This window comes from Carassius carassius, chromosome 18 (genome assembly GCF_963082965.1).
Source record: "Carassius carassius chromosome 18, fCarCar2.1, whole genome shotgun sequence".
Lineage (NCBI taxonomy): Eukaryota > Metazoa > Chordata > Actinopteri > Cypriniformes > Cyprinidae > Carassius > Carassius carassius.
Window position 1 is genome coordinate 22,982,991 of NC_081772.1, and position 26,889 is coordinate 23,009,879.

General features: G+C 37.9%; 3 protein-coding genes across 5 annotated transcripts in view; 1 reads left to right on the forward strand and 2 right to left on the reverse strand.

Moving 5' to 3' along the window:
- Window positions 1–59: 59 nt before the first annotated feature.
- Window positions 60–7,758, reverse strand: kcnk5b (potassium channel, subfamily K, member 5b). Its single transcript, XM_059499037.1, has 5 exons — window positions 7,436–7,758; window positions 4,697–4,808; window positions 3,826–3,992; window positions 3,568–3,736; window positions 60–1,597 (listed from the first exon to the last, which is right to left on the reverse strand). Exons 1-5 carry the CDS (start codon window positions 7,619–7,621, stop codon window positions 888–890), a joined length of 1,344 nt encoding a protein of 447 aa, XP_059355020.1. The 5' UTR covers window positions 7,622–7,758; the 3' UTR covers window positions 60–887.
- A 1,243-nt stretch (window positions 7,759–9,001) lies between these two features.
- Window positions 9,002–12,235, reverse strand: fosl2l (fos-like antigen 2 like). The gene is made up of 4 exons (XM_059498013.1): window positions 12,056–12,235; window positions 11,754–11,922; window positions 11,179–11,286; window positions 9,002–9,710 (listed from the first exon to the last, which is right to left on the reverse strand). Exons 1-4 carry the CDS (start codon window positions 12,109–12,111, stop codon window positions 9,438–9,440), a joined length of 606 nt encoding a protein of 201 aa, XP_059353996.1. The 5' UTR covers window positions 12,112–12,235; the 3' UTR covers window positions 9,002–9,437.
- Window positions 12,236–16,323: 4,088 nt separating this feature from the next.
- LOC132092692 (YLP motif-containing protein 1-like) overlaps window positions 16,324–26,889 on the forward strand; it is a 28,485-nt gene continuing 17,919 nt past the window's right edge. For 2 of the 3 annotated variants that reach the window (XM_059499040.1, XM_059499038.1), the window contains exons 1-17: window positions 16,324–17,045; window positions 18,159–18,359; window positions 18,506–18,703; window positions 18,828–19,357; window positions 19,446–21,578; window positions 21,684–21,810; window positions 21,912–22,068; window positions 22,159–22,251; window positions 22,331–22,493; window positions 22,708–22,847; window positions 23,187–23,341; window positions 23,423–23,485; window positions 24,275–24,394; window positions 24,489–24,665; window positions 24,796–24,879; window positions 24,979–25,062; window positions 25,162–25,242. In XM_059499040.1, coding sequence (XP_059355023.1) covers window positions 16,596–17,045; window positions 18,159–18,359; window positions 18,506–18,703; window positions 18,828–19,357; window positions 19,446–21,578; window positions 21,684–21,810; window positions 21,912–22,068; window positions 22,159–22,251; window positions 22,331–22,493; window positions 22,708–22,847; window positions 23,187–23,341; window positions 23,423–23,485; window positions 24,275–24,394; window positions 24,489–24,665; window positions 24,796–24,879; window positions 24,979–25,062; window positions 25,162–25,242 — 4,956 coding nt within the window. In that variant the 5' untranslated portion in view covers window positions 16,324–16,595. The remainder of the gene's footprint in view (window positions 17,046–18,158; window positions 18,360–18,505; window positions 18,704–18,827; window positions 19,358–19,445; window positions 21,579–21,683; window positions 21,811–21,911; window positions 22,069–22,158; window positions 22,252–22,330; window positions 22,494–22,707; window positions 22,848–23,186; window positions 23,342–23,422; window positions 23,486–24,274; window positions 24,395–24,488; window positions 24,666–24,795; window positions 24,880–24,978; window positions 25,063–25,161; window positions 25,243–26,889) is intronic. The other variant, XM_059499039.1, reaches the window with a different exon arrangement.

Sequence of the window (26,889 nt, forward strand, 5' to 3'; positions counted from 1 at the left end):
TAAAACGCTCCCCAAGAGCAAGTTGAACCTAAGAACAGCCACAGAACCGCTACAGCATTCAAGACACCCAGAATTTACTCTACCATTTTATGGTCATGTGACAACAATGCAGTATTATTTTCATACTGTTTCACATACTCTTTTCAAAGGTGATTTTTTTGTATGTTAAAATACCTTGTATTCCAGCTACGTATGGGCATAGACACAAATAAACACACAATCTCTGCTTAATATTACATTGATTGCCTCTGACCAAGTGTAAAACACTACGATGGCATCAAAACATTGCCCAAACAATAGCGTGAGTTTGGGATGGGACATTCTGGTTGTCTAACTAATCCAGGGGTATTGTTTGGGAAACCTGTTTGAAAACTGTCATTATTATCCCAACTCCTTTGCTAGTGGTGTAGCAAATGAGCTTAGGATGTATTTAACTAGGAAGACTACTTTAAAAATAGTGCTTTATTCAGTCCATACTGCACAGTTAGCAATACGCTAGGATTCTCCAAGGATTTCTCCAAGCGGTCACTTTGGTTACATAAATCCAGAGAAAGAATGAAAAACCAATGGTTAAAACCACAGTACCACACCCAAACTTTCCAACGTGGGTGAAGGAAATCAAATTCATTTCCTCTGCCAACCCTCACATACTTATCTTGGTCACAGTCCGGGACCTGTTTTTCAATACTGTGGAAACCAATGAACACGTCTACAACTTAATTTAGGTAGAGGAAGCACCTGTCTGTGTATCAGAGCAAAATTCATTGGTTTTGAAAAGTCTTCTTAGTTCCTCACAAGCTCCTCATAGTATCAGCTCAGCCATCTGAAAATTAATGATTTAAAGCGGAGACATTTTTGGTTTTTGACCTTTTAGATTAGACTCTTCATCAACCAATGCTTTTTCTCTTCTCTAATAAACGGTCTTCTGATATTTTAGACACTGAGAATCTTGATCCTCTATTACTGGTGGTAACGGTAGGGCTTTGAACAGGGCTCTGAAAGATTGAAGGGTCTGATTTTCGGGAGTCCCATCCATTACGTCTAGGCTTCTCTTCGCTCTTTATTTCTTTTCTTTGGTGCTCTTTCAGAAGTGTCTGTTCCTCTTGGTTGTTGTTGTTGCTGTTGAGGCCATCCGTTGACTCTCCAGACGTGATCATGCACATGTTTGCGCTGACGCTGAAGCGACGTTTCAGACGAGGAGAGTGATCGAGTGGGATGACCAGGGCGCGCAGCAGGTCACTACAGCTCTTGGACCGTGCCAGTTCCTCCTCCTGCTTCTTCTTCCTCCTCTCGTCTGCTCCGATGGCTCGGATAACATCGCTGTAGTCCTCTACCTTCTCAGACATGAAATCAAAGATGTCGATGACGCCAGAGAGAGGTGGCGGCTTGAAGGCTTTTTTTACTTCTTTTTGTTCCGGTACATCATCGATGGGCAGCCTGTGGCGTCTCAGCCTCCTTTTCTTCAGAACTTTGTGTGCCTCGACCACCATATGCACATTCCAGCTGAAGAACAGTGACAACCAGGCAAGACCCAGGCAGATCCATAACTGCACGAAAAATCTGTATAGAGTTGGGTAATTTATATCTGGGTTCACACCTACAAGAAGAAACAAAGGGAACTTCCTTTATTCAACGTAACAAGTTATTTTTACAACACATAGAAGCTGTTTTTAATCAGCATAGGTCTATACAGAATCACAATCACAGGAAACAATGCATCATGTTGATGCATCATAAGTTGGTTCACATTTTACAATGGACAGAATGAAGATGAAGATATTCGCAACATCTCTGATTAACAGTGGAGCAAGAAAAATTCTGACGCCACTGGGTTTAAAGAGTAGGTTTACATTACCAAAGACCACCAAATTTGATGACTACTCACTGTGTATGGAAAATAGTAAGCAGGGTTATTACAGTCATTATTATATAGAAAGGGTCATTATTATATTAAAGTCAACTAAATCAATTAAAATGGTTTATTTTTTTTATTTTTTTCAGTTTTGTTAACTTGACATAAAATAAAATGCAGATTTCAGCAATATTCTGTCATTTTCATTTAGTTTAAATCAATGCACCAAAATAACTAAAATCAATTGATATTTCATTATTCCATTTAAATGAAATAATTAATATGGACTATTTAGAAACAACAAAGACCTAATGAAAATGGCACAACCACACAACAAAATAACAAAAAAAAATTAACATGAAAACAAAATAGAATTCAAAATATTAGCAAAAACTGTAACATCTCAATGATACTAAAAATAACACAGATAGAAAGCATATATTGTAAAGAAAACATGTTTGCCCATTAAATGTTTGGCTTTTATTTGACATTGTACTGTATTCTATTATAAGTATTATATAATATAAATATTATCTGAAAAAACGTTTATTTGTTTTAAATTTATATATTTACTTTATATATGAAGTTAACAATGTATCTTTTTCAAACCAATGTCAAGATATTAGAGAAGCATTTTCAAAATAATTCAAATGTATTTTCGTACCACTTTTAATAAAATAATTGTTCCAAAGCAGCTTTATAGAAACTAGTGCAATACTATTAGTGAGGGAGCAAAAGGCAAGTGGTGATGAAAACACTGGTTTTCATGCTTTGCTGTTGAATGTATAAAAATACATTTAGTTATCTTCTTTATCAGGGTCATGAACTGAGAAATCAAAATTCCCTTGATTTTTTTACATTTAAGAGGTCACTGTACTATGAAAACATCCTGTAAGTTTCAGACCTCAAAACTTTCTAATTGGTCTAGCTTATATTGAAGCCAGTCTGCCACAACGACAGGTTGTAGAATGTGTCACTCTATAATGCAATAGTGCCTCCGCAGAAGAAGATCAACACCTGCTTCTACATCACTGCCAGTTTAGCCCCGCCCACCTATTCATGCATGTTGTGTAAATAACGAGAGGCAAACGCAGGTCTAAGCAAAAAACAAATGATAAAGATGGATCTAAAGACTACAAGTCTGTGTGGTGCTGCGTCAGTTAGAACTTGGTCCTTTGTTCACTTCATTTTACAGCGGATTCGTTCACAAGCAAAGCACAATTTGATGCAGGATTTCCAGAAAGATTGAAACTAAAAGATGATGCTGTGCGATTATACAAGTACGACAGTAATGTCGCAACACACAAGTGTGAGTAACTGTTTTCATGACGTGATCACTTTTGTTTTGTCTGTTTATTTTACAGATTGTTTGATATGAATGGAGTATTTATGCGAACATACACAACTGTTAGCCAATCATAGCAGTGGGTGTTAACTTCCAAGTCTTCAATCCGCCGCACCTATTCAAACAGATCGTTCTGATGAGAGGGGGTCAAAACAGGACTGAAAATAGCCTATTACTTCTAAATTCTGATGTATTTTGATGTGAAAATCTTGATAGCAATATAAGAGGATCCTAGAAAACAGAAAAATACAATAAAAAACAAAGGCAGTTCATTATACCTTTGATTTGTAATTTTCCATGTTTGTGGGCTCCTCACTTTCAAATTTTTTTCAGCAAAAATGTAAAAATCTATTTGCAATCGTACAGTTACCTGCTACATAGTCACCAAAACCAACAGTCGTCAAGGTGGTGAAAGAGAAGTACAGGCCTTCTAAGTAAGTCCAGTCCTCAAAGCCCATGAATACAACGGCTGGGAAGATCAAGTGAACCAGGAAACCCCATAAAAGGAATACAACTGTGCAAATGAACTGCACTTTTTTCTGTAGTAAAAGAGAAAACATGAATGGGGATGTTAATGAAATAGTTTTTCTTTTTAAAAAAGTGCGGGCTCTGATCATGATGTTCTTACCACAGTGAGGCCTCTGTGGAGTAGCACCTGACTCAGGCGCTTTGCCCTGCCGCCAAAAAATGTACCCAGCTCACTTATCCAGGTGAGGCAAAGAGGAATGCCACAGAGCCCATACAGGATACAGAATAAACGGCCTCCATTTGTCTTCGGCGCAACATTGCCATAACCTGTAATCATTGAGTAGACGAGTCTGTGTAAAACATCTTTACTCTGTCAAAAGCCAGATCATTGGGTATGGAAGCCTTTTGTTCTCCACAAGAAAAGAAAAAACTAGATAAAAAGTTGCAATTACCTTTCATTTTTATTCTGTTGTAGAAACAAAACCAGAATTTGCAGATGTAATTCAGAGGAAGAAAGTAAGAATTACATAACATTAACTCATAAAATTGCAAGATATAAATTCACAATCATAAAGAAACAAACGTCTGAATTGACTTGCGATTAAAAGTTTATTTCTTGCAATTATGAGGGTTTTTTTTCTTTCTCAGAAATGCAAGTAAAAACGGTCTGAACTGTGTGAATAACCTTTTAATAATAATGATAATAACCTTGATTTGTTTTATTCTATGGTGGAAATCCAAGTCCAAGTTTCTAAATCCAAGTCTTCTACTGATAACAGTGCTATTACATTTAAACATTTCAGCTTTGCTCTTTTTACTGTGTAAATCGTTATTTTATATTTATATATTTTATACTTTGTGAACTTTTCACAACCACTGACCATTAAATGTTATTTAAACGTTGAAACAACAACTGACATTATTTCAGCCACAGTTCAACACTGAAGTTTAGCTGGGTTGCGTATAATAAAAAGATATTAACTTGAAATATTTCTAACTTACAAAAAAGTCAGTCAGTGCAGTGTGTATACCTATGGTAGTGATGACTGTGGCAGCAAAAATAACAGCGTTCTCCCAACTCCAGTTGTTGAATTGGTTTTCTCCTGTTACAGTCACACCTCTTCCAGCCGCCGCAGCCACAACCTAATGTTGAAACATAAAACTAAATATTAACCATGTTATTTAACAATAAATAGAAATAGGGCTGCACGATTATTTATAAACCATAATTGTCGATTATTTCCTTGAAATTGTAATTGCGATTATTATTTATGATGATCACAATTTACACTGAATGACGTTTATTCCACTGTTCGATGCAACTGCACGCCATATTTTTATATGAAAATAAACAAGCTGAAAACACTCCAACTGAAAAACCTTCAGTACTTTTCTGTTGTATTAAGCCTCTAATGTCGACTATACATCAGATTGGTTTCTTCTTTGAATTATATAAAAGTAAAAATATGAATGGTATTATAATGTTATACTAAAACTAAAAATAAACAATGGGAAAACCCCTTAAGATAACACGTAGAAAGAAAAAATGCAACTTAAGCGCGCAGAATAACATAAGTGGGCTTCGAATGATTAATTGCAGCTTTGAACGATTACGTAATTCTGGCATTCACAATTGTAATCGCGATTAGAAATTTGATTAATTGTGCAGCCCTAAATACAAATGTGCATATTTGAACATAACATGAACTGAAAAGAGAAATAAACAATGTTTGTAAACAAAACAAAGAGGATGAAAGAAAAAAACTAAACTATTAAAAAAAATTTTTTTTAACTATTTGCATTAATATAGAAACCTGTTTCCATCTAAAAATAAATAAATAAATAACTGTGACTTTATTTATTATTTGTCACTTTATATCTGACAAATTAAGACTTACAGGTCACTTTTTTTCTCTCAAAATTTTAATTTATTTCTTGATTGTGATTGTGTCTTCATCTCATGATTACCCATTTTGTTGTTTTACTCCGAGACGGAAACAGGCTTCAATACAGAAGTCAAAACAACAGGAAAAGAGGAAGAGTGTTTAGTGTTGGTAGAGATATCAGCAAAATAAACCCTTGTCTTCATGTACATAAGTTATAGTCGGCAAGGCTGCAGTCAGCCTATCTCTGTAACTGTAAACATGGCTATTTAAATGCCTAAATCAGCGACTATGCAAACAAACACACCCAACCCAAACTGACTGAGTGTAGGACATCCCGTAGATTCAATCTCCATCTGACTTCATGTACAAGTAAACAACTTTACCAACTTTAAATGAACTTTTGAATGCTGTTGTCTGAAAACCTGAGGAACAGTCTTTCTTTGCCACATCATGTTACAGGATTCATGACTGACAAATGTTGCAGTACTTATAAAGTACAATTGTCATGTTAGTAAACCATACACCCCTTACGAAAATTAACCATGGTTTTACTACAAATAAAACCAAAAAACCATGGTTACTATAGTTAAACCATGGTAACCACAAATTAACCATGGTTTTGCTATATTAACCATGGTTTAACCATGGTATTTGTAGTAAATCTGTGATTATACAAATGGTAGTCAACACGCCAAAAAACCATGGTTTACTACAGTTTTACTATAATAAAACCATGGTTATTTTTCGTAAGGGACAGCATCAACGAAAACATGCAGAAAACCAATACAAACTGAAAAAAAAGGATTTCCATAATACCACTCAAGTGTTAGTTTTAAAAGTTATTATTAGTCAAGATAATTGTAAAACAAGTAGGCTACATGCACTAATGAACAGAGCAAAATGCCACATTACTGTATACTGTAGATCCTGCATACATATTGATGTCCTTCATTAAAATAACTATGACTGAATTAATACTTTAGATTTTTTCAGATGAGGTGAGTTAGTCATTTGCTAAATTATGTTCTCTGGTGACAAATTACAAAAGCTCACACTTCTCTGTGTGTATAGTAAAAATATGGGGTTAACACAGGAGATAAGATTTCAAGACTAATGAGCTATCCAGTTTCAACTTTTAATTTAGATGTTGATACAAACCAGATAAAACGTGTATAAGAACTTGTTTGTGGATTTACCATTAATTTGAGCTGCCTTAATATCATGTCGAATGAATCGGAATGTGATGTTCCGAATCAGTAAGTATAAATTAAACTGTTAACTAGGCTATATCTATTATAAAGCATTTACTTTAAATGCATGCTATATGTGGGTAAAACTTACTAGGTGGAGTTAAACTTTTGTGTGTGTGTGTGATTTCTTTTGTCTTGCATTGAAGTCAAATGAAGTAAAAAAAGTCCTTAGATGGGACCTTTAAGTTCTGAAGGTAACCAATTTTGAAAATAGAAGCAAAGCGAAGACAACCGCTTGCTTTGTTTTCATATTCGATGCATAAGGCACGTGCGCGCGCTCTCTCTCGTGGTAATAGTATTCTGACTTCGCCACTTTTATTGCCCACGGGGGGAAAAGTCCACAAACTGGGAACAATCGCGCCTCAGTCTTTTTTTAAGGATCGCCAACCTCAAGAGATTTTACACGTTTAGGCAAAAAGTGTTTCAACGCTGTAAACTTACATTAAATTCAACAGAAAACTTCTCAGTAGTCGTGTCTGAGAAGAACTCCTATTATACTGGCAACAACAATTACCGATACTTAAACACTTGGAAAAAAAACTTAAGGACTTTTTCCCCAGCCTCTGGAAATGTTTTACTTAAAATCACCAAACTATTTTTCTAAATGCTTGAACAATCGAATTATACAGCCTACCTCGATTATCTGGTCCAAATCATCTTTATTTAAGCAGGGATATTTCATTAATAACTCGGCAGTGCGGTTTTTATACTCCTCCAGAGCTGCATTTAAATGCGGCTCCTCGAGGATCTGAAATATCGCGGCTCCGATGGACAAGTAGAAAATGATGATTGAGGTCAGAATAGGTCCTTTATCTGCCATAATACTGAAGTAGATCCTGCTCTGTGCTCAGTTACATCAAAGTAATAACCAATCCTGAAGTCGCCTAAGTTTTTGGTGGTGTTACTTAAGCGTAATGATGCTTGTGGAAGGAAGTTGAATTCGGAGCCACGCCTGGCTGCTGTAGGTGTGAACGCGAGGAGTGTCCGCCTTGACTGGCTAAACTGCGTGGCTTTTTTTTGGTTTTTGGTCTTTGATAGATTTTAAGATTCATTTTAGTTTTGAGGAAGGACACATTCAGTGAAATAATATTTTTATAGACCATTTAAAAATTCAAAAAATTCATTTTCTTCATATAGCCTAACAATAAATGGCATAAAAAGATATATATATATATATATATATATATATATATATATATATATATATATATATTTTTTTTTTTTTTCCCATTCACATACATATATATATATATATATATATATATATATATATATATATATATATATATATATATATATATATATGAATGTAACATTTTGTTTTGTTTTCCAATAAAATGGCATACTTCTAAGTAAGGGCCCAATTACTTTGGAATCGGTGTATCTAGATTTCAGATTTCATACTGATGTTCTCTTCTTCCTATTTACTGAGTATACTATATATAGTAATAGATATCCATCTTACCGGTTGAGCCACATACTAGACCTGTTTTTAAAAGGAAATGTGAGTCAAGGTTTCTTCTCTGTGTGAACGCCGGTCACTTAACACCATTCTTCCTATTTCACACCTGAAGAAAGCCATTAAAATTTAAGGGATTTTTTCATAATATCCTGTGACCTTTAAATAGAAAATGCAAAGGCTTCTGTGAATTGAAAGTCAGATTCCCAAATCCCAAACAGGAACTCATGCTCACAGTGGACTGGAAATCCTCCTCCTTTGTAACGGGATGGGGAAGGGGGGCTCTTCGTGCATGCCTGAGCATTGCCTTTGCAGATGTCAAAATATCCTCCATTTGTTGCATGCTATGTGGCATGTTGTATCTTGCTGCATGTAACTCCAAGCTTACTGCTTAAAAGGCTAGTTCACCCAAAAATGGAAATTGGCATCATTTACTCATCCTCATGTTTTCTAAACCCTTCCTAAAAGGAGATTTTTTTTGTGTGGGGGTATATAATAACTGAATTGTCATTCTAGAAAAATGAATCCTTTCATGTGTCCTCAAACATCAATGCAAAAAAAAAAAAAAGAAGTTTAGTTCATCTAATTGTTAAACAAGTGTAAACATGTTTGAATTCTTTACTGAGCATTATATTTTTATTAAACATTTTATTAAAGTGTGTGAAACAATATTGATTTGGTTTACAATTTTCAAAGCATTCTAAATGATGCTTCTAAATGGTTACACATTATTAACTGAAAGCCAGCTGGATAACATTACCGTAGTAACTTATTTAAATAAGTTAAAGTTCAATTCACAATAATGTTCAATATGTTCAACATCAGGCCGTTCTTTTCTTACTGTCGGGCCCTTTTTATTTTTTTGTTGAACATATAATGTCAGTGCATTTAGAGTTAGACGTACGTACCACAATAAAAAAATACCAGTCATTTACAGCCATTGTTAGAAAATATCATTGCTACTTAAAAGACAGTTATAACAGACATGGCACTACATGGAAACAAGGAACAAATATGATAACAGAACACCAGAATTGATTTCACTCTCATCTGCAATAGGTTTCTTAACACAGGAAACGTTGGATGTTGAACACAGAGTGTCTCTTTAGTAGTGGTAATGAGGCATTTACAAAGATAGTAAATAAAAAGCACTGGTGTGTCATCGTCTTCACTGAATTTAGTGTAATTTAGAGCCTTTCTCCGTCTGTTGGAGTGCCAAATGTCCCGACCCACTTACGTCATCCAGAGGTTCCTGTTTTACTGTGATGGAAATTTTGGATGGGAGGTGCTCTCCTGGCAAAAAAGTGTCCAAGGAATGAGGTTTGTCCTGTGCCAGTGTGCAGATGGATGCATGGGATGCCAGTAGCATTTTCAGCTGCTCTTTCTCCTGTTGCAGGCAGCTCACCTGCCTCTGCAGCACGACCTGCTCCATGTGCAGACGCTCAGTCTCCTGAAAACAAATTCACAGCTGGATCCCATTAGCATGTGCTGCTGCTTCTTACGTAACAGTAACAGATTCCCCGAAGCACAGTGTACTGCATTCTTAAAACTAAAGTGTGCAAATGAGGTTTTCATAGCAATACCATAGAAGATCCATTTTAGCTTCCCGAAAGGTAAAGTTCTTAGTGTAAAGAACATTTTTATATTCTTAAGAATTTCTGGTCCCAGTGTATATTAATTGGCCTTAACTACTATGTACTACTAACCATAAACCTAACCCTACACTTTGGTGGTTTGGGTAGGTTCAAGAGTGGGTTAAGGTGTAAGGGATGGGTCAACAGTGTAATTATAAATGTAATTACAGAAATTAATTATAGATGTAATTAAATGCAGATATTTTTTCAAATATAAGTGCAATGTAAAACCATGTATGTACACAATAAGTGCATTGTACCAAATGATGAATATGAATGTAAGAAGTATGACCGAATTTCTTTCCACTATAATGCAATGGAGAGTTTCCATTGATGTTAAAGGAATAGTTCATTCAAAAATGGGTGCTGTCAGATTGAGAGTGATTTAAAAAAAATCACAATAATATGCAAGTAAACCATGTGTCTCCGTTTTTTTAAAATTAACATCTGTAGTGAAAAGCTGCGTGTTTGTATGAAACAAATCCATCGAAGTGTTTTACCTGTAAACCATTGCTTCTGGACAAAAAAAAAAAAAAAAAACACGACTATAATTCATAATAATGCTTCTTTTTCCATCTTTTTCCAAAATGTCCATCTTCTGCTGTCCTCTCACATCAATATTCAACAATTTATTTAGTACTGTTTTAACGGTTTTCACTTGTAAACACTTGATCTGTGCATATTTCTCTCCTGAATCAGACGAGATGACTTTTTCAATGGAGAAAGCAATATTACGGATGGAGGAATTTTACACGGAAGCAACGATTTGTAAAAAAAAAAAAATTGTCTTAATTATAGTTTGTTTCTAACAAACATCCAGCATTGAACTTCACAGGATTTTAACTGATGGACTGGAGTGGTGTGGATGACTTTTTGGATTGTTGTGATGTTTTTATCAGCTGTTTGGACTCTCAGTCTGACGGCACCCATTCACTGCAGAGGAACCATTGGTGATTAAGTTATGCTAAATTTCTCTAAATCTGTTCCCATGCAGAAACAGACTCAACTACATCTTGGATGGCCTGAAGATGGGTACATTTTGGTGAACTGTTCCTTTAAAGGTTTTTCATGGAATCACTAATGCCTATAAACAACCTTTGTTTTTGAGAGTGTGACTGTCCATTCTTGTTTCTAATGGAAACTATAAAAACATTCATTTATGTGTTGTTAATACCTGGGTGATTCAGTCAATCAGTCTCAGGTTAAAACTGGATAAACAAGAAAAGTGCACCACCCTGAACACAGAATGAAAAAAAAGAATGGCAGTAAAGTCCTAGTATTTACCTCCTGAAGAAGGTCAATAAGTTCTCGTCTGCGGTTGCGGCATTTGGCAGCAGCCATTTTGTTACGCTCTCTTCTCCGTCTTATCTTCTCCTCTTCATCTGGAGTGAGCTAACGATGAAGCAATATAACAGATTATTATTTTAAAGACTAGAATAACATATGTCGGTCTTCACTTTGTTGATCTGTTGTTACCTTTTAAAGATTAATGCAGTTATAGAGAGAGGAGACTGGGGCTAGTTGTCACACTGGAAAGTGCTGTACACAAATGTGTGTTTTAGATTCTAATTTAAATTATGATATTTTTGTGTGAATTCAATATATCAATATCATCATATTTTGCTATAGCCTTATAACACTCATTCAGGCAGAGGGCATCTATATAATGTTTTTTTTTTCATTTCAAAAGTTGAACAGGACGAGCATTTTTGGAAAAACTGCAATCATTTATTATTTATTTATGACAATATTTGTTGAGCAAAGCATTTATATTTTACATGTTTTGCTATTGTATGTGTTTATTGTATGCATAAGTATTTACAGAAAATAGTAATGTGTTGCATTTGAAGTATTTTTACCTGTAGATTTCTTCTGAAGCTTTCTCTCTGATTTGCTGGAGGTTGACTGGTCTGGTGCAGACTCTCACTGGGCATCACTGGCTCGATTATCCAGCGCAGCTCTCGTCTCGATGGGACTGCATTGACAGTGGTGATAAAAGGACTTTTGGATATCTGCATTTCGACCTGGCTGAAAAAAAAGAAGAAGAAGAAAAGATGCGGTAAATTCAATTAGATCAAATGCAAAACACCGCGTGCTTATATTAAAAGGTTAAAACATGCGAATTTATTGAACTAAAATATAATTATAGGCTACTACTCACCTGCTGGAATTGGAGATAACGCCTCCAGAGATGCAGTTGCGTTCAGCTGCGTTCATTCCAAATATCTCCTAATTAAATGTTATTTTGCCATGAATTTTCCTGGTTGAGGTGTAGGCTATTAGTCCCGATGTTGAAATTCAAGTTCCACCCATGCACCTCTCAATCAGTGCAGCAACAGGCATTCACTGGCCTAGTATTGTAATCATTTGAATGACGAATGTCTCCTTAAAAGGGCAATTGCGTCATCGCGCAAGCGTTTGATGGTCGTGGAATTACCTACCGTGAGTTATACGTCACGTGTTTCCACGCACAAGCGGCAATCGTCCCTCTGGATAGATACATACACACCCTAAATAAATACACATGCTCTATCAGTGTCTTATATACGGTTATGAAACTTAGTCAACATTATTTAATAAATTTGCATTTGATTAGTATGTAATGCAGAATAAATAAAACATTATTATTATTATTAGTTTAAATTTAATTGTATTTATACATTTTATATATATATATATATATATATATATATATATATATATATATATATAATTTCTATTGATATTTTCAGAAAAAAAATTATGATTATGAGAAACTGTAGAAATTGGATAGACATTTGTCTTTGTTCAAAGCTGATACGCTGTCACATTTCGTAATGTTTTTAAATCATAGGCCTTTCTGAAGTGCATTGTTACATGCTTCTTTAAACCATTAGCATGCAGCAGGGCTTGGGTTTATACGTTCCATATAATAGCCATGCTGGAGTTAATGAGCAAAAGATCAGAGTGTTCTTAGACTAAACACTGAGACCTATGCCTTCATCTGTGAGCTCTTGAGTGTGTTTGTGTGTGTTTATGTGTGCGTGTGTGTTTATGTGTGTGTTTAGCAGGGAACAGCATGTGCTCGGCCACACTACCGCAGTTGTGTAGGAGTGCATGTCACACAAGAATATTCTCCAAGGCTCAGTATTATCACAGCTCAGATGACATTTTCTTGCTCTGTGGCCTTTCAGAGATTACCTCCAGACTGAGATGCATTTCACCAAAGATTTTTGTGAAAAAGAGCCATGAGAATTACAACATTTTTGTGAACGTGTGTTACATGATTAGTTTATACAGCCGTCCATGTATGCTGTTCTGCTTTAAAATGTGTCTTATTTTAATGGACACGCCAAAGCATGTTGAGACTAGTTACTGTGCTGTTTATTAAAGACATGCTGATATAATGAAAGAGTGTGTGGGACTAAAGCACGTAGACTCTTATACATGTGAAAGTTATCATAATTAACCCACAAAGAGCACGAGACGCCGGATATGTGAGCAGGCATAAGAGCAGACACAAGGAACAAAATCTCAGGGAATAGGATAAAGAAGTATGGATGGAGATAATGGAAAAGCAAGATGAAGAGAAAAGGGAAATAGTGTTGCTCTTCATCCGTGCTTAGGCCTGCTTGTAGCTCATTCGCTTCTTAGCATGAATAGGCTACAACAATTAAACACTGAAGAAAAACCTGCATTCAACCTGTCGCTTGGCAACACCACCAGCTCTCAGTTACATAGTAACACTGCAGTCTCTGTCCATATATCTTGGCTGTGTTTCATCAAACATGTGACAAGATGCAGTTGAATAGTGCTGTGAATCAAACACAGGTTTTATTCCATCCAAATTAGATCCATGCATTTGCTAGACATGTTTAATCAAAGCAACAAAGTTAAGTATGTAAAACCTTTTCTCTGTTTACTCTTTACTCTATATAGCCAAATTTACTTATGTGAAAATTATCCACATTTAACTGTACTTATTCAAGTATTTAAAATAAATGCAAATGTTTTTTTCTTCGCTGGAAATGAACAGATGAAATAAACATGAAGTACCTTTCTTGCAATTTGTAAAGCAGTTCATAATGAAACTTGATTCAGCACATTTTTATTACGTGTCCATGACAGAACACTTTTCAAACATTCTTTTGACTTTTTCTTGTCTTCTTTTCGAGTCGCTGTAAAGATTTTTGTCAGATGCTGGATTTGAAGAGAGACCAGATACCTCATGATATGAGAACAACTGAAACCTCAGTCTGTGCCTTAAAACGCTCAACCAGTCAGAACTAATGATTATCAGTGGAGCCTGAAATGTGACATTTAGAATGCAAATGATGGCACTTAATGTATTTCTTTAAGTTTTAACCTGTTGTCGCTCTAAAATAGTTAATCTGATAGTTAGCGGACTGCATTTAAGGATCACTCCTATCAGTGGAGCCTTCATGTAGAATGCAAATGATAATGCATGGAGTTTTTTTTTTTTGTCTATAACTTGCCATCAGTGGCAGTGGGATTTGAACCCATACTTCCGTTCAGAGACCAAAAACCTCATGTCCCGAGAATTTTGAAAGCGCTTGAGTGCAGCATCTGGGACTGCTCTGCAATTCTGCTTTGTTAATCAGTCATAACAGTGGAGTCTGTCTGACGGCAATGCAAATATGTAATATGCAAATTACAGCGCTTAATGCATTGAGTGTTGAATTTTTGTCTACTCACTCTAAAATGTTTTAGGGGGATTTGAACTCACACCTCCATTCGGAGAGACCTCAATCCTCTTTTCCTGAGAAGGTTGCAAGACCTTGAGTCCGGTGCCTTAAAACACTCTGGCATTGCTTGCTCTGAGTCCAATCAGTGGAGCCTTCATATGGAATGACAATCTTAGCACTTAATGCATTTACATTCTTTGAGGTTTATTTTCTTGTCTAGTCAATCTAAATTGTCAGTGGTGGGATTTCATCCCAGTTCTCCATTAAGAGACCAGAAACCTCATGTCCAGAAAAGAATCCTTGAGTCTGATGCCTTCAACCACTTGGCCATCCTGAAACCTGATGCAAGTTATTCGATGATCAGCGTGCCCTGTGGTACTGTGTCGCATGCAAATTTTACATTTCTCATACATGACACTCTAAAAGCTAACTGTCAAGAATCCACAGCTTCATCCACAGACCAGAAACCTCATGTCCTGAAAAGGTTGGAAATCCTTGAGTCTGGCACCTTAGCCATTCTGAAAACTGATTCACGTTATCTGATGAGCCGTTTTATCAGTTTAGCCTGTCTTTCAGTACTATGTTGAACGCAAATGACACATTATTTTGAGTTTTGACTTTTTATCTAATCACTAAAGGGATCTTCTCCAAAGTGGGATTTGAACCTATACCTCCTTTTGGAGCCTGCGCTAGACTCTTGCTGTTTGAATCTCACAGTACTTTTGAAGGCTGTTGCTTTGTAAGGGTTTTATCTGCTGTGGTATACCACACTGTATCTTGAAAGGGTATATGAGTGTCCTTTACGAGAGGACAATACAGGTGGAAAAGGAAACAGAATGTATTGTGCATGCTGTGCCAGCATGTTTACATCACTGCATCATAGCCTATATTAACACAATTTGACCACTGATGAAGTAAATTGCTCTTTCTGTCAGCTCCTTAATGGAAACTACTGCTCCCTTGTTTTGGTGCAATCACATGTATGCAGGAATTTTGGTCAGAAAATGTATTATTGTTCAGTCATCTTTTGTATGTGTCTTTCAGAGTTGGCTTGGTTTTATTTTGATACTGTCATGATATTTTAAAATTTTATTCCAACGTACAGATTGCATTATTTTAACACCTAAATAAAATATTTCTTAAACGTTGCAGTTTGGACTGGTTTTTGTATTCATGTTGGCATTTTCACAACATTTCAAAAATGTTTTGATGAGGTTACATAACTATTATTTTTTACATATTGGTTGTTGTTTTTAAAACATTGTATTTTGGTGGCACTCTGGTAATGCTGCAGTACAAAGTTTTGAATAATTGTGAAAACATTTGGTTTTTGTGGGGTTAGGCAGCTGCCTTTAGATATGACAACCAGGACCATCTTTCTCTATGCATGGGCTTTTATGAACTGATTATATATATATATATATATATATATATATATATATATATATATATATATATATATATATATATATATATATATATATATATATATATATATATATTTACACTACATTTATTCATTTAGCAGACGCTTTTATCCAAAGCGACTTACAGATGAAGACAGTGGAATCAATATATATATATATATATATATATATATATAATTACTTCAAATTTGAAGAATATAATCGGCTTGAGAAAAAAAAATAAAATAATAATATTTAATTTTTTTCATCGCTGAACCAGTGCGACCGGTGGCGCTAATGCGCCTGTCTTTCATGCGGCAGAGTAAAAGAAATGCGTGACGTATTACGCAAAGTAAGCGTCATGCTGAGGCACGCATTCAGACTCGTCGAGGAAACAGCGTTCAGACAATAATTGTGAATTTAAACATCTTATGTCTCACACATCTGTAAAGATAAATTATTATTTTCTTCATACTTTCGTATGCTAGATAGAGCCTGGCTGTTAAGTGCGACCATATCTGCAAACAGTTCTAGCGATAGTTGCTAAGTAACCGGCCTTATGCGCTCAGGCGGCTAGGCCTTGCCTGGCCCGCAGTCTCTCGGTTCAAGCATGCATCCGTCCTGGGGCGGTTACGGAGGGGCACACCAGCCTCCTCCACACTTCGGCCCGCGGCCTCATCAATTTAGGGGTCCTCAGCCTCCAGCAGTAGCAGGAGAAGGATTTGGAGGACATGGGACTCCGTCTCTTACAGCGTCGTCTAATTTCTCTAGTTTACAAGAACAGCATTTGCAACAAATGCAGCAGTTACAGCAGCTCCATCTGAAGCAGCTGCAGTCGGTGCTGCATCACTCCGGCAACAACACCAGCAGCAGCAGCGGGCCTCCGTACTGGCAAACTGGCCACACCGCGCCACCCAACAGCTTTCAAGATCCATCCACTCTGAGAGGTCCTGCTGGCCCCCCTCAACCACAGCCTCCGCCACCAGAAGTGAAACCTCCAGCTCCCGAGCCTCCTCCATCTTCATCACCCGCAGTGAAGAGCCCCGCTCCAGCACCAAAGGTTAGCGAAGACAGTGCGTCGGTGGCGGATGAAAAGCCCGACTTTTCGTCGATGTCTCTACAGGCAAGCTTCTGGGGCATGCTTTAATATTAATCTCGTATTGTTGCAATAATACAGGCACTTTATACAGCATATTACCTTTCTAGCTCGTGTAGATCACGATATTGCATTGAGTACTGTATTAAAACACGAATTATACTAAAGTCGTTAATTACTGTCATGTTCTGCGGTATCATACAGCATTTTACAGTTTAATTTTTTTTTTTAAAAGCAATGTTTTTATCATACTGAAAAAAAAATATGCATACAAAATTTTTTAATATCCTTGGTAAATATTAGGGATGCAACAATTTTTTTCAGATCCGATGCCACTGTAGAATTTCTATACTTGTGTAATAATAATTTTATAAAAACATTCAAACTAAAGTAAACATTTAGTGAAACAACATTATTTAGAGGGGAACAAATAAAAGTTAATGAGTGCAGAACTAAATCTGGTAGAATATATATACAGAGCTGGGTAGATTACTTATGAATTGTAATCAGTTACTGACCGGCAAAGTGCTTATGCGTATCCTTTTTCGGTTTGCTGAAAAATGTATCACCCCATAGGCCATAAAAGTTGAATACGAGTTTAACTTGCTTATGAATGGATCCTGTGCAGTGAATGGGTGCCGTAAGAGTAAAAAATGCTGATAAAAACATCACAACAATCCAAACAACTCAACAAAGTTAAACTCCTTAATAGTGACAGGTTTGTTTGTTAAAACAAATTTTTTAATTATTTAATTTTTTAAACTTCACAACACATTAATTGATGGACTCGAGTGGTGTGGATTACTTGTGGATTATTGTGAAGTTTTTATCAGCTGTTTTAACTCTCAGTCTGACGGCATCCATTCACTGCAGAGGATCCGTTGGTGTGAAAGTGATGTAATGCTAAATCTGCTCTGATGAAACACACTCATCTACATCCTAGATGGCCTGAGATAAAATTTTCAGCAAAGTTAAAATTTTCTTTGAATATTTTATTTAAGTACATATTAACTTAAAATTCCCACTAAGGACTATGGTTAGCCAAATGTTGTTCACATTTGTATTTATTGTGTACAGGAGCAGCAGGAATATTGGTATCAGCAGCATCTTCAAAATTTGCAAAAGCTGAAAAACGAGAAGGCAAAGCAGAATCAAAGTTCATCTCTTGGAAACAATGCTCCTGCTCCACCATCTCCAGTTGAACCCCCAAAGAGCACCCCTCCTCCCCCACCTCCCAAAGAGGAACCCCCTCCACCCCCACCACCAGATGAATCAAAAGTAATTTTTCTGAGTAAAATATAGTGTTTTGAATCATGCATTGTGTGTGTGTGTATATATTTATTTAACCTGTCCTGTGACTTCAAAAATGTGGTAATGTATCAATTGATAACTAGTATTTAATAGTTTACTAATATTCACTACAGCCCAGTGGCATCACTGATACAGGAGACCCAGCTGAAGCAGCACGTCTTCAACAGCTGCAGGCGGCAGCTGCCCATTGGCAGCATGTGCAGCATCAAAGGGCCAGCATTCAGTACCAGGCACTGATGCAAGAGCATGCTCAACTACAGCAGGTCCTGCAACAGTACCAACAGCTTATTCAACAGCCAGCTCATCTCCAGGTACAATTTCTTGTCTAATTATATTGTTAGCTCTAAAAATATTTTGGTCTAGGGCAGAAACATAAGAAAAATGTAAAAAGGTAACAATATAATTTCATTGTGATTGTTTAATTATATTCACCAGACAATGCCCTTTGAGATGCAGTTGCAGAACTATGAAATGCAGCAACAGAGGTTTGCTCCCTTGTACCAAGAATGGGACCGGCACTTTAATTTGTGGTTAGAACAGTTTCAGGGATACCCACACAAAGACCAGCTACATGATTACGAAGCCCAGTGGAGACAATGGCAAGAGCAAATGAAATCAACTTCAGCACATCTGCAAGAGAGAGTCACAACTCTAAGAGCTATGCAGCATCAGTATGGTACAGCTTCTTCGTATGGGGGTATGATGGGACCATATGGGCAACATCGACTCCCCAGACCAAACGGAAACATGCATTTAGCCAGCCCACCAGTTAACATTGATGCCATGCCAAGACATTCCACACAGGCCCCGCCACCTTCTGGACCGGTTATTCCACAGGGGCCATCACCTGTACAACGTTTCACATCTTCTAGTTCAGATTCTGTCTCTGAAACAGGTAAAACTGCTGGACCACCTGGACCAGGGGTTCATCCTCATGGGCCTCATGGAAGATTTGATGGCCCAAGGTAATGCATTTAGAATAAGAATTGCACACATTATTGGCACATTTTTCTGGAGCTGGGTTGCTGATTTTTAATCTATCATCTTTTTCAGGTTTGAAGGTACCAGAGGCCCTCGGTTTGAACAGCCACCCCAGCAACGGTTTAGTGCACCACCTAGATTTGACACTGGTCAGCGATTTAACCGACCTCCCAGAGGTATACCTCCTCACCTTGGGGGTCCACCAAGACCTGAGAACCCCCCTAGGCAGAATGCACCTACACGATTTGAAAGACCCCCTGTACCTCCTCAACAACCAGGGTATGGAGGGCAATCCAGTCCTGTCCCTAGCGTTCAAACAAAGCAACAATCAGCAAAACCTGATGCACCACCAGTTGCTCCATCTCAAATGGAACCAGAAAAAAACAAAAATACCCAAGATCAAAATAACAAAAAAAATGGTGCTTCAACTGGTCCGTCACTGAGAGATGACATCTTGGACTCAGTGGATGGATTTTTTATTCAGAGTGGACCCATTCCCCAAACTCAGGATGATACATCTGACAATACTAAATCTGATGCTGCAAAGCAGGATAAGTTAAAAGAAAATACTACTAAACCATTCCTACCTACAGAAAGTCCAAACACCACCAACAAAAATTCTCAGAAGTCTAGCTTACAACCTTCTAAAACCAACAATGTTACTAAAGGGCCACCACAACAAACAAAGCCTCCTCAAAATGATAAGTTTAAACCTGATACTCCTAAGGAGGCTCCTAGGGGGCCACATGTGATGAATCAGACAGGCCCACCACAGGTAACCAGGGGAAGGGGCCAAGCGCCTTTGCCTCTCAGAGGCAGGGGCCGTGCACGTGGTCGAGGACAGTACGGCGGACAAATAGCTGATGCCAACTGTCAGAGAGAAATTATGCCAGAGGATCCCTATGACAATCAGCAACCAGATGCCATAACACACAACGAGGACCAGGATTCGGCTTGGAGAGACCCCTCTTTAGAAGTACCTGGAGAAATGGATGAACAGGATGCACCCCATGAGATGTGGCATCCAGAGGAGGAACTCTTCCCAGAAGAGTACTATGAAAAGCCTAGAGAGAGAATACCCTCAGTGGGTCACAGGGAGCACCCAGAGAGCACTCATCCAGATGAACACTGGGAAGAAGAACCACAGGAATACTGGGAGGAAGAAGATACATACTGGGAGGAAGAAGATACATACTTGACGGAGACAAGACCTCCGATGCATGCTAGACCTCCTTTTCCTCCAGGTGCCCCTAGAAGACCCCCATTCCATCCTCGATTTATGCTTCATGGTCCAAGACGCCCCCCTCCTCCTGGCCCCCCACATGGACCTCCTCACATGGGACCACGTGGGGTAATGGGACCACGGTTCAGACGTGGTCTAGGTCCATGGGGACCACCACCCCGCCATGACCTGATGGAGCGAGAAATGAGACGGCCACCACCTCCTCATGAAATCTTGGAAGGGGGGCCAGCTGGACCCCTCGGATATGAAGAAGAAATGGACAGAGAACCTGTATGGACTCATCCTCGTGGGAGGGGGCTGAGACGTCCTCCTTTACCTCCCCATGAAATGGTGAGAGAGATTCGAAGACCTCCGATGAGACCCACAATACCAAGGGAGAGGTGGCATGGCCAACCACCTCATGAAGGAAATTATGAAGAGGAATACCCTTATGGTGCAGAGGATGATGCATACAGAAGGCCAAACCATGAATATCATGAAGATTATGAACAAGACGATGAGTATTATGGTTCTCGTGAGGAATGGGGCAGGCAGCAGCCTGACAGAGACTATCCACCACATCGTCCCCCAGAGCACATAAGAGAGGATCCCTGGTGGGATGAAAGAGAAAGGTCAATCCCATATGATGATGAGAATCGGTATAGAGAGGAACGGAGAGGACCACCTTATGCTGATAATCCATCTTATCAAGAACGTGATCGGGAGCCTCCTTATCACTCTCGTTCTGACTGGGAAAGGATCCCTCCTCCACCCCCACCAGAGGGATCTTACTCCCATCAAGTCGATGAAATGGAGTCCCATTATGAACACAACCAAGAGCCGCTAGCTGGGGTGCCTGCATCTCAATCCCTTGATCCTCCACTTGAGCAGTCTTCACCTAGTGATAATAAAACCGGACTTGCTCTGTCTCAACGGCAGCATGAGATCATTCTCAAAGCTGCCCAGGAGCTGAAAATGATAAGGTAGAAACAATTCCCAGCAGTATGTCCTCATTTCATGTCATATAATCAAACTACCTGATATGCCATAAGTTAAAATATTAACTTGAGCGACATTTTTGCTCATAGAGAACTTCAGGAAAGCAAGATGGTTTTGGGAGGAGCTTCAAACCCAGAGTCAGCTGGGATAACTTCAGAACTTCCCCCTGGAATTCTTGGATTGGAAATTCCACCTGAGGTTAAAAGTGCCCTGCAGGTATGCCAACCTTGAGTTTCAAATGGCAATTTTTACCCCCAATAGCAAACTAATTTCCAGTATTGCAATAGTATTGCTTGACCATTTTGTTTTTCTTAAAGGCTACCAATTTATTGTCAGAAACTGGACAGACTAGTCAACCTTTGGAAGCTGGTTTGCCCCCTTCAAATCAATCTACAGGCTTCCTTCATTCATCTTCAGCACCTGCCCCTACAGCCACATTCATTGCTAAAACAGTGGACTATGGGCATGGCCGAGGTCTGTATATGTTCTACCTGTGGTAACTGATATGAGATTAAATCTATATGTTCAAAAAACATTTTTTAATAATTTTTTTTTGTTTTTCAGCAGATGTTGGTACCACAGTGGAAAGGATTTCTTATGGAGAGAGGATTGTTTTGAGGCCTACTCCACTGCCATCTGAGCGACTTTATGAGAAAGGTTGGTTCAGTTCTTTTAATTTGTAAGAACGCTGTTTTGGTTTATTTTAATTCATATCTGTGTTGAACCGCTTGATTAGAACTGCTTGGCCACAGAGACCCATACTATGACAGAAGAAGTGACCCATACGGTGGTTCCAGAGATTATGACCGGGACTGGGAGAGAGATCCATACAGAGAGAAGCCATCTCTGGATTATGAGAGAGACCGATATGAAAGGGAACGTTACCTGCGAGAAGAACGGTAGGGTTCTTCCAGACCTTTCCGCTACACCCTTCACAGTTGCATATGTTATGAGTTTTATGTATATTATGCTAATATTAGTTCATTTAATGTCAAACATTTCATTACCTACATCAAAATGACTGTGAAGAGCACCAAATTGGACTGGAAGAAAGTGTGGCAATATGTATTTGGAATGTTGTATTGATAAGTTTTTGTTGTATGTCTGGTTTAGACCTCCTCCAGGACACAGAGAAAGAGATCATCCAAGCCGCTCAAGCAGGGATCGTGAGGTTTATAACCGACCAAGCTATGACAGGTCTTCATATGAAAGGAATCTTGAGCATTATGACCATGGATCCTCAAGCTATGGTAGTAAGTGATGTATATAAAAGATTCCATCTGTCCATGTTTATTGATGAGGCATTTGTAAGAAATCCATTGATCTCATTATGGCTTAATCAAATGGTCTCTGTTGGTTTGAACAACATGGCCAACTTCACGCAGCAACATTAGCTTAGATAACGCTGGTACTTTGGTTTGAGAATATTCATTTGTCCAATGAAAGGCTAGTGGCATAGTAATTGCACACCTATAAAGATCCTGTTACACAAGCCATTTCAAATGTGAAGGCAGTTTACCATAAATAATGGAGTAATTGCTAAGCTTGAAAAGTTGAGGTTGAGTTGTAAGGTGCCTGTATCTTGTACCCAGGTGATCGGAGGAGTTATCCAGATGAGCGCCCTCCACCACCCACATCACTGCCCCCTTCTGCTCCTGTTGCTCCCCATCGTGTGGAGAAGAAACCAGAGACAAAGAATGCTGAGGACATCCTCAAACCCCCAGGTCGAAGGACTCGGCCTGACAGGGTATACCACAATTTTCTTCTCCTTCAGAATCTTCTTCTAAATCATCTTCAGAATTCCATGCTCAGTTTTCTTTCTTTTCAGATTGTGGTCATCATGCGTGGATTACCTGGAAGCGGCAAAAGTCATGTCGCAAAGTTTATAAGGGTAATATTTTTAATATTTTGTCTCCATATTTGCTGCTAAGCTTAGCTTTGATGTGGTTTTATTTTTTCTCAAACATCTGTAAATTCTCTTGTCTCAGCTGGTCCTGTTGGTGATCTTGACATAAGCTTTTGTAGAAACACAACTAAGTCTTGCTGGTGGATGAGGGAATTGCTTTAATGTCTTTAATGTTATTAAAGGGGACATCAGATGCCCATTTTTCCACAAGTTGGTATGATTCTTTAGGGTCTTTATGAAATGTCTGCAAAATACTTTGGTTCAAATTCCTACATGTTCATGTAAAACAACATGCTTTTTACCTTGTCGAAAACATTTGGTGCATGGTTCTATAAATGATAATGAGCTACTGCTCACCCCACCCCCTCTCATAAACAAAACTAATCCACTGCGTCCTCAGTGGCTCTCATGTGGGAAGAAAATGAAGACTCTTATGTTCTTATGTTTATATCCAACTGCACTGCTTACGAGACATTGTTTGTCTGCTCGAGCATAGAGAAAATGGCAGATAGCGTACATCTGGCTGAGACTGGAAATATGACATTATACTGCTCAGAAAATCAAATCTAGCTCGCATAGCTAGAAGTGCTTGAGATTATATATTTTGAGCCATAGAAACTTTGTATAACAACAACAAAAAAGGCATAATATAAGACTATATAAGTTAATGTAAGGTAATGTCTTGTTCTTTTTTATTTATTTTGCAATTTACCTTCATCCATTTACCAGTTCATCCATTAAGTAAACTTAAAAAAACTGCCTTTGTTGATACAGGATAAAGAAGTTGAATGTGGTGGTGCGCCACCTAGAGTTCTTGGTCTGGATGACTATTTCATGACTGAAGTGGAAAAAGTTGAGAAGGACCCTGATAGCGGGAAGCGTGTCAAGAACAAGGTTTTGAATTAATCTGTTCATCATTCCTTTCTAATGATAAATCGACTCATTTCCCCCAACTGATCATGCAAATCTCTCTTACCCTCTTCATCAGGTTCTTGAATATGAATATGAGCCAGAGATGGAAGATACGTATCGAAGCAGCATGTTGAAGACATTCAAGAAAACACTGGATGATGGTTTTTTTCCCTTCATAATACTGGATGCCATTAATGATAAAGTGAAGTACTTTGACCAATTCTGGAGTGCTGCTAAGACTAAAGGGTTTGAGGTGAGCTTCACTGGTGTTCAATGTAAATTTAAGTAGCTAGGAATGACTGGAAAGGCTAGTCATATCTGTAGGGCAACCTTTTACTTTTTAACTCTGTCTTACTGTGCTATAACTTTTTTTTTATTCTCAGGTGTACTTGGCTGAAATCACTACTGATCACCAAACATGTGGAAAGAGAAACATACATGGACGAACACTAAAGGATATTACAAAGGTAATGTCTTTAACTTGAAGCCTGCCGTTTTCAGTTTATCAGCACAATTATGTGACATAACTGTTCATAAGCCTGGCTAATAATATGTGTTGCACGCAGCTGTCCAGTGGCTGGGAAGCTGCGCCGCCTCATATGGTACGACTGGATATCAGGTCTTTGCTGCAGGATGCGGCAATTGAAGATGTAAGTGTCTTGATGATACCTGTTGGTTAGAAATGTTAAATGTTTGTTTTTTTCTTTACGCTTTCCTTCTCATAGTAACTCAAACTGCTTTTGTGATAGGTGGAGATGGAAGACTTCAACCCATCTGAAGAAGAACCAAAAGCTGAAGTGAAACCGGAAGATGATGACGAGACGGATCTGGTAGGACCTCTCTTTCATGCATGCTTCTTTTATACAATAATGGAAACTGTGATTTTTGTAGTTGCTTTAAATTTGATGCAGTTTTGCAAAAAACAAGGTAAGTACCCTTACCATGCATCAACGTTACAGGATACTCTTTCCCAATCCAAGTTGACACAGATGAGATAAAGAATATTCTTGAGGCATGGGATCTCTTGGGGTATTTGGTATAATTGCAATCCATATTCTTAATATGGATTAATAAATGCTTTCACAAGCAAATATATTGGCAACAGCAAACAGAATGTTATCTCACTAATGGCATTGAGGTTTTTATTGCATCTATAATGGAGAAGCTCCCATTTTCTCTCTCAGCATTAATCTTCTCAAATCTTCATATTTACTATTTCTTGGTTTATGGAACCACGCCATTTTTTCTAATTAAAACTGAATGATTTTACTTTCAATACTGTATATTGAGATTAAGAAAAATAATTGGCAATGACTTCTTTGAATTGAATTGAATTGAATTGGCAAGATCTCTTGAGTTTGTAAATTTAGTTAAATTGAAGCTAAGCTTTATAATTGCAAAATACAAGCTGAAGTATTTTTCAAATATATTGCTCACCGGACGAGAATCACAGTGCAGCACCGCGTCTAGGACAACTCTCAGGGATCGTACACTGGATGAGTCGCGTTCAGTTCGAGACGGCAGTCAGTTAATCTAATCTCCATACAAGCAAATGTTCACTCCAAGAATGCACATAATGGCATAGATGATTTTGAAGTATGGTATTTGACAAAACAGAGCATGCTATGACAGTGGTGCTGCAGGATTTTGAACAGCGTCCTGAGCTGCCATGGACAGTCGCCAAGTGGCTCCACCGGTGTGCATACTCGTTGAAAACAGTGTGTTCGAATTTGTGGCGCAGCGCTGTACTTCTCGTCCGGTGTGCAACCCTCTTAAGCCTTACAGGTGGATGCAAGAAAGCCATTTCGTCTGCATCTCATTTTATTAAGCCAATTATTAAACAACCTCAATATTAGTATGATGTTCACACAAACGCACCAATACTGTATGTCTAGCTTGATGTTGTAGTCAAATTCCTAATACAGACTCTGTATTGTGGGACTTGAATTTGAATGCAAGACTTCCTAAAAAGGTGCTGCACAAGCCTTGTCTTTGTGGCTTATATTAAAACGGCTCTCACAATAGAGCCATTAATTCAGTAAAGCTACTTATGGAAGGAATTTATTTTGGTATATGTGTGAACCAAGTAATCACCTAGCACGAAAAAAAAGTGTAGTGTTGATAAGCATCAGAATTGATTATCAAAGGCACTTTTTTTTTTTAAATTACAGTCAGAAGGGTTAGTAACACGTTTACACATATTAGGGTTGAGTACTGTTCACTGAATTTAAGTGCCGGTACTTTACTCTGTGTAGTAAAAACATATATTTCAGGAAAAAAAAAAGTCCAAAAGTCTCCGTTTGAAAATTTTGAACAATAGGGCCCTACAAACTGTTTCTTTTTTACCTTGTTTTACTTTTTCTGAAAATCAAATGGCATTAAACATGTATTTTAAATCAAATGAAAATTAAACCCTTTCATTTGTTTGGCAAACAAACTGAGTTTTACTGTTGAAATGAATACATGGAAGAAAATGT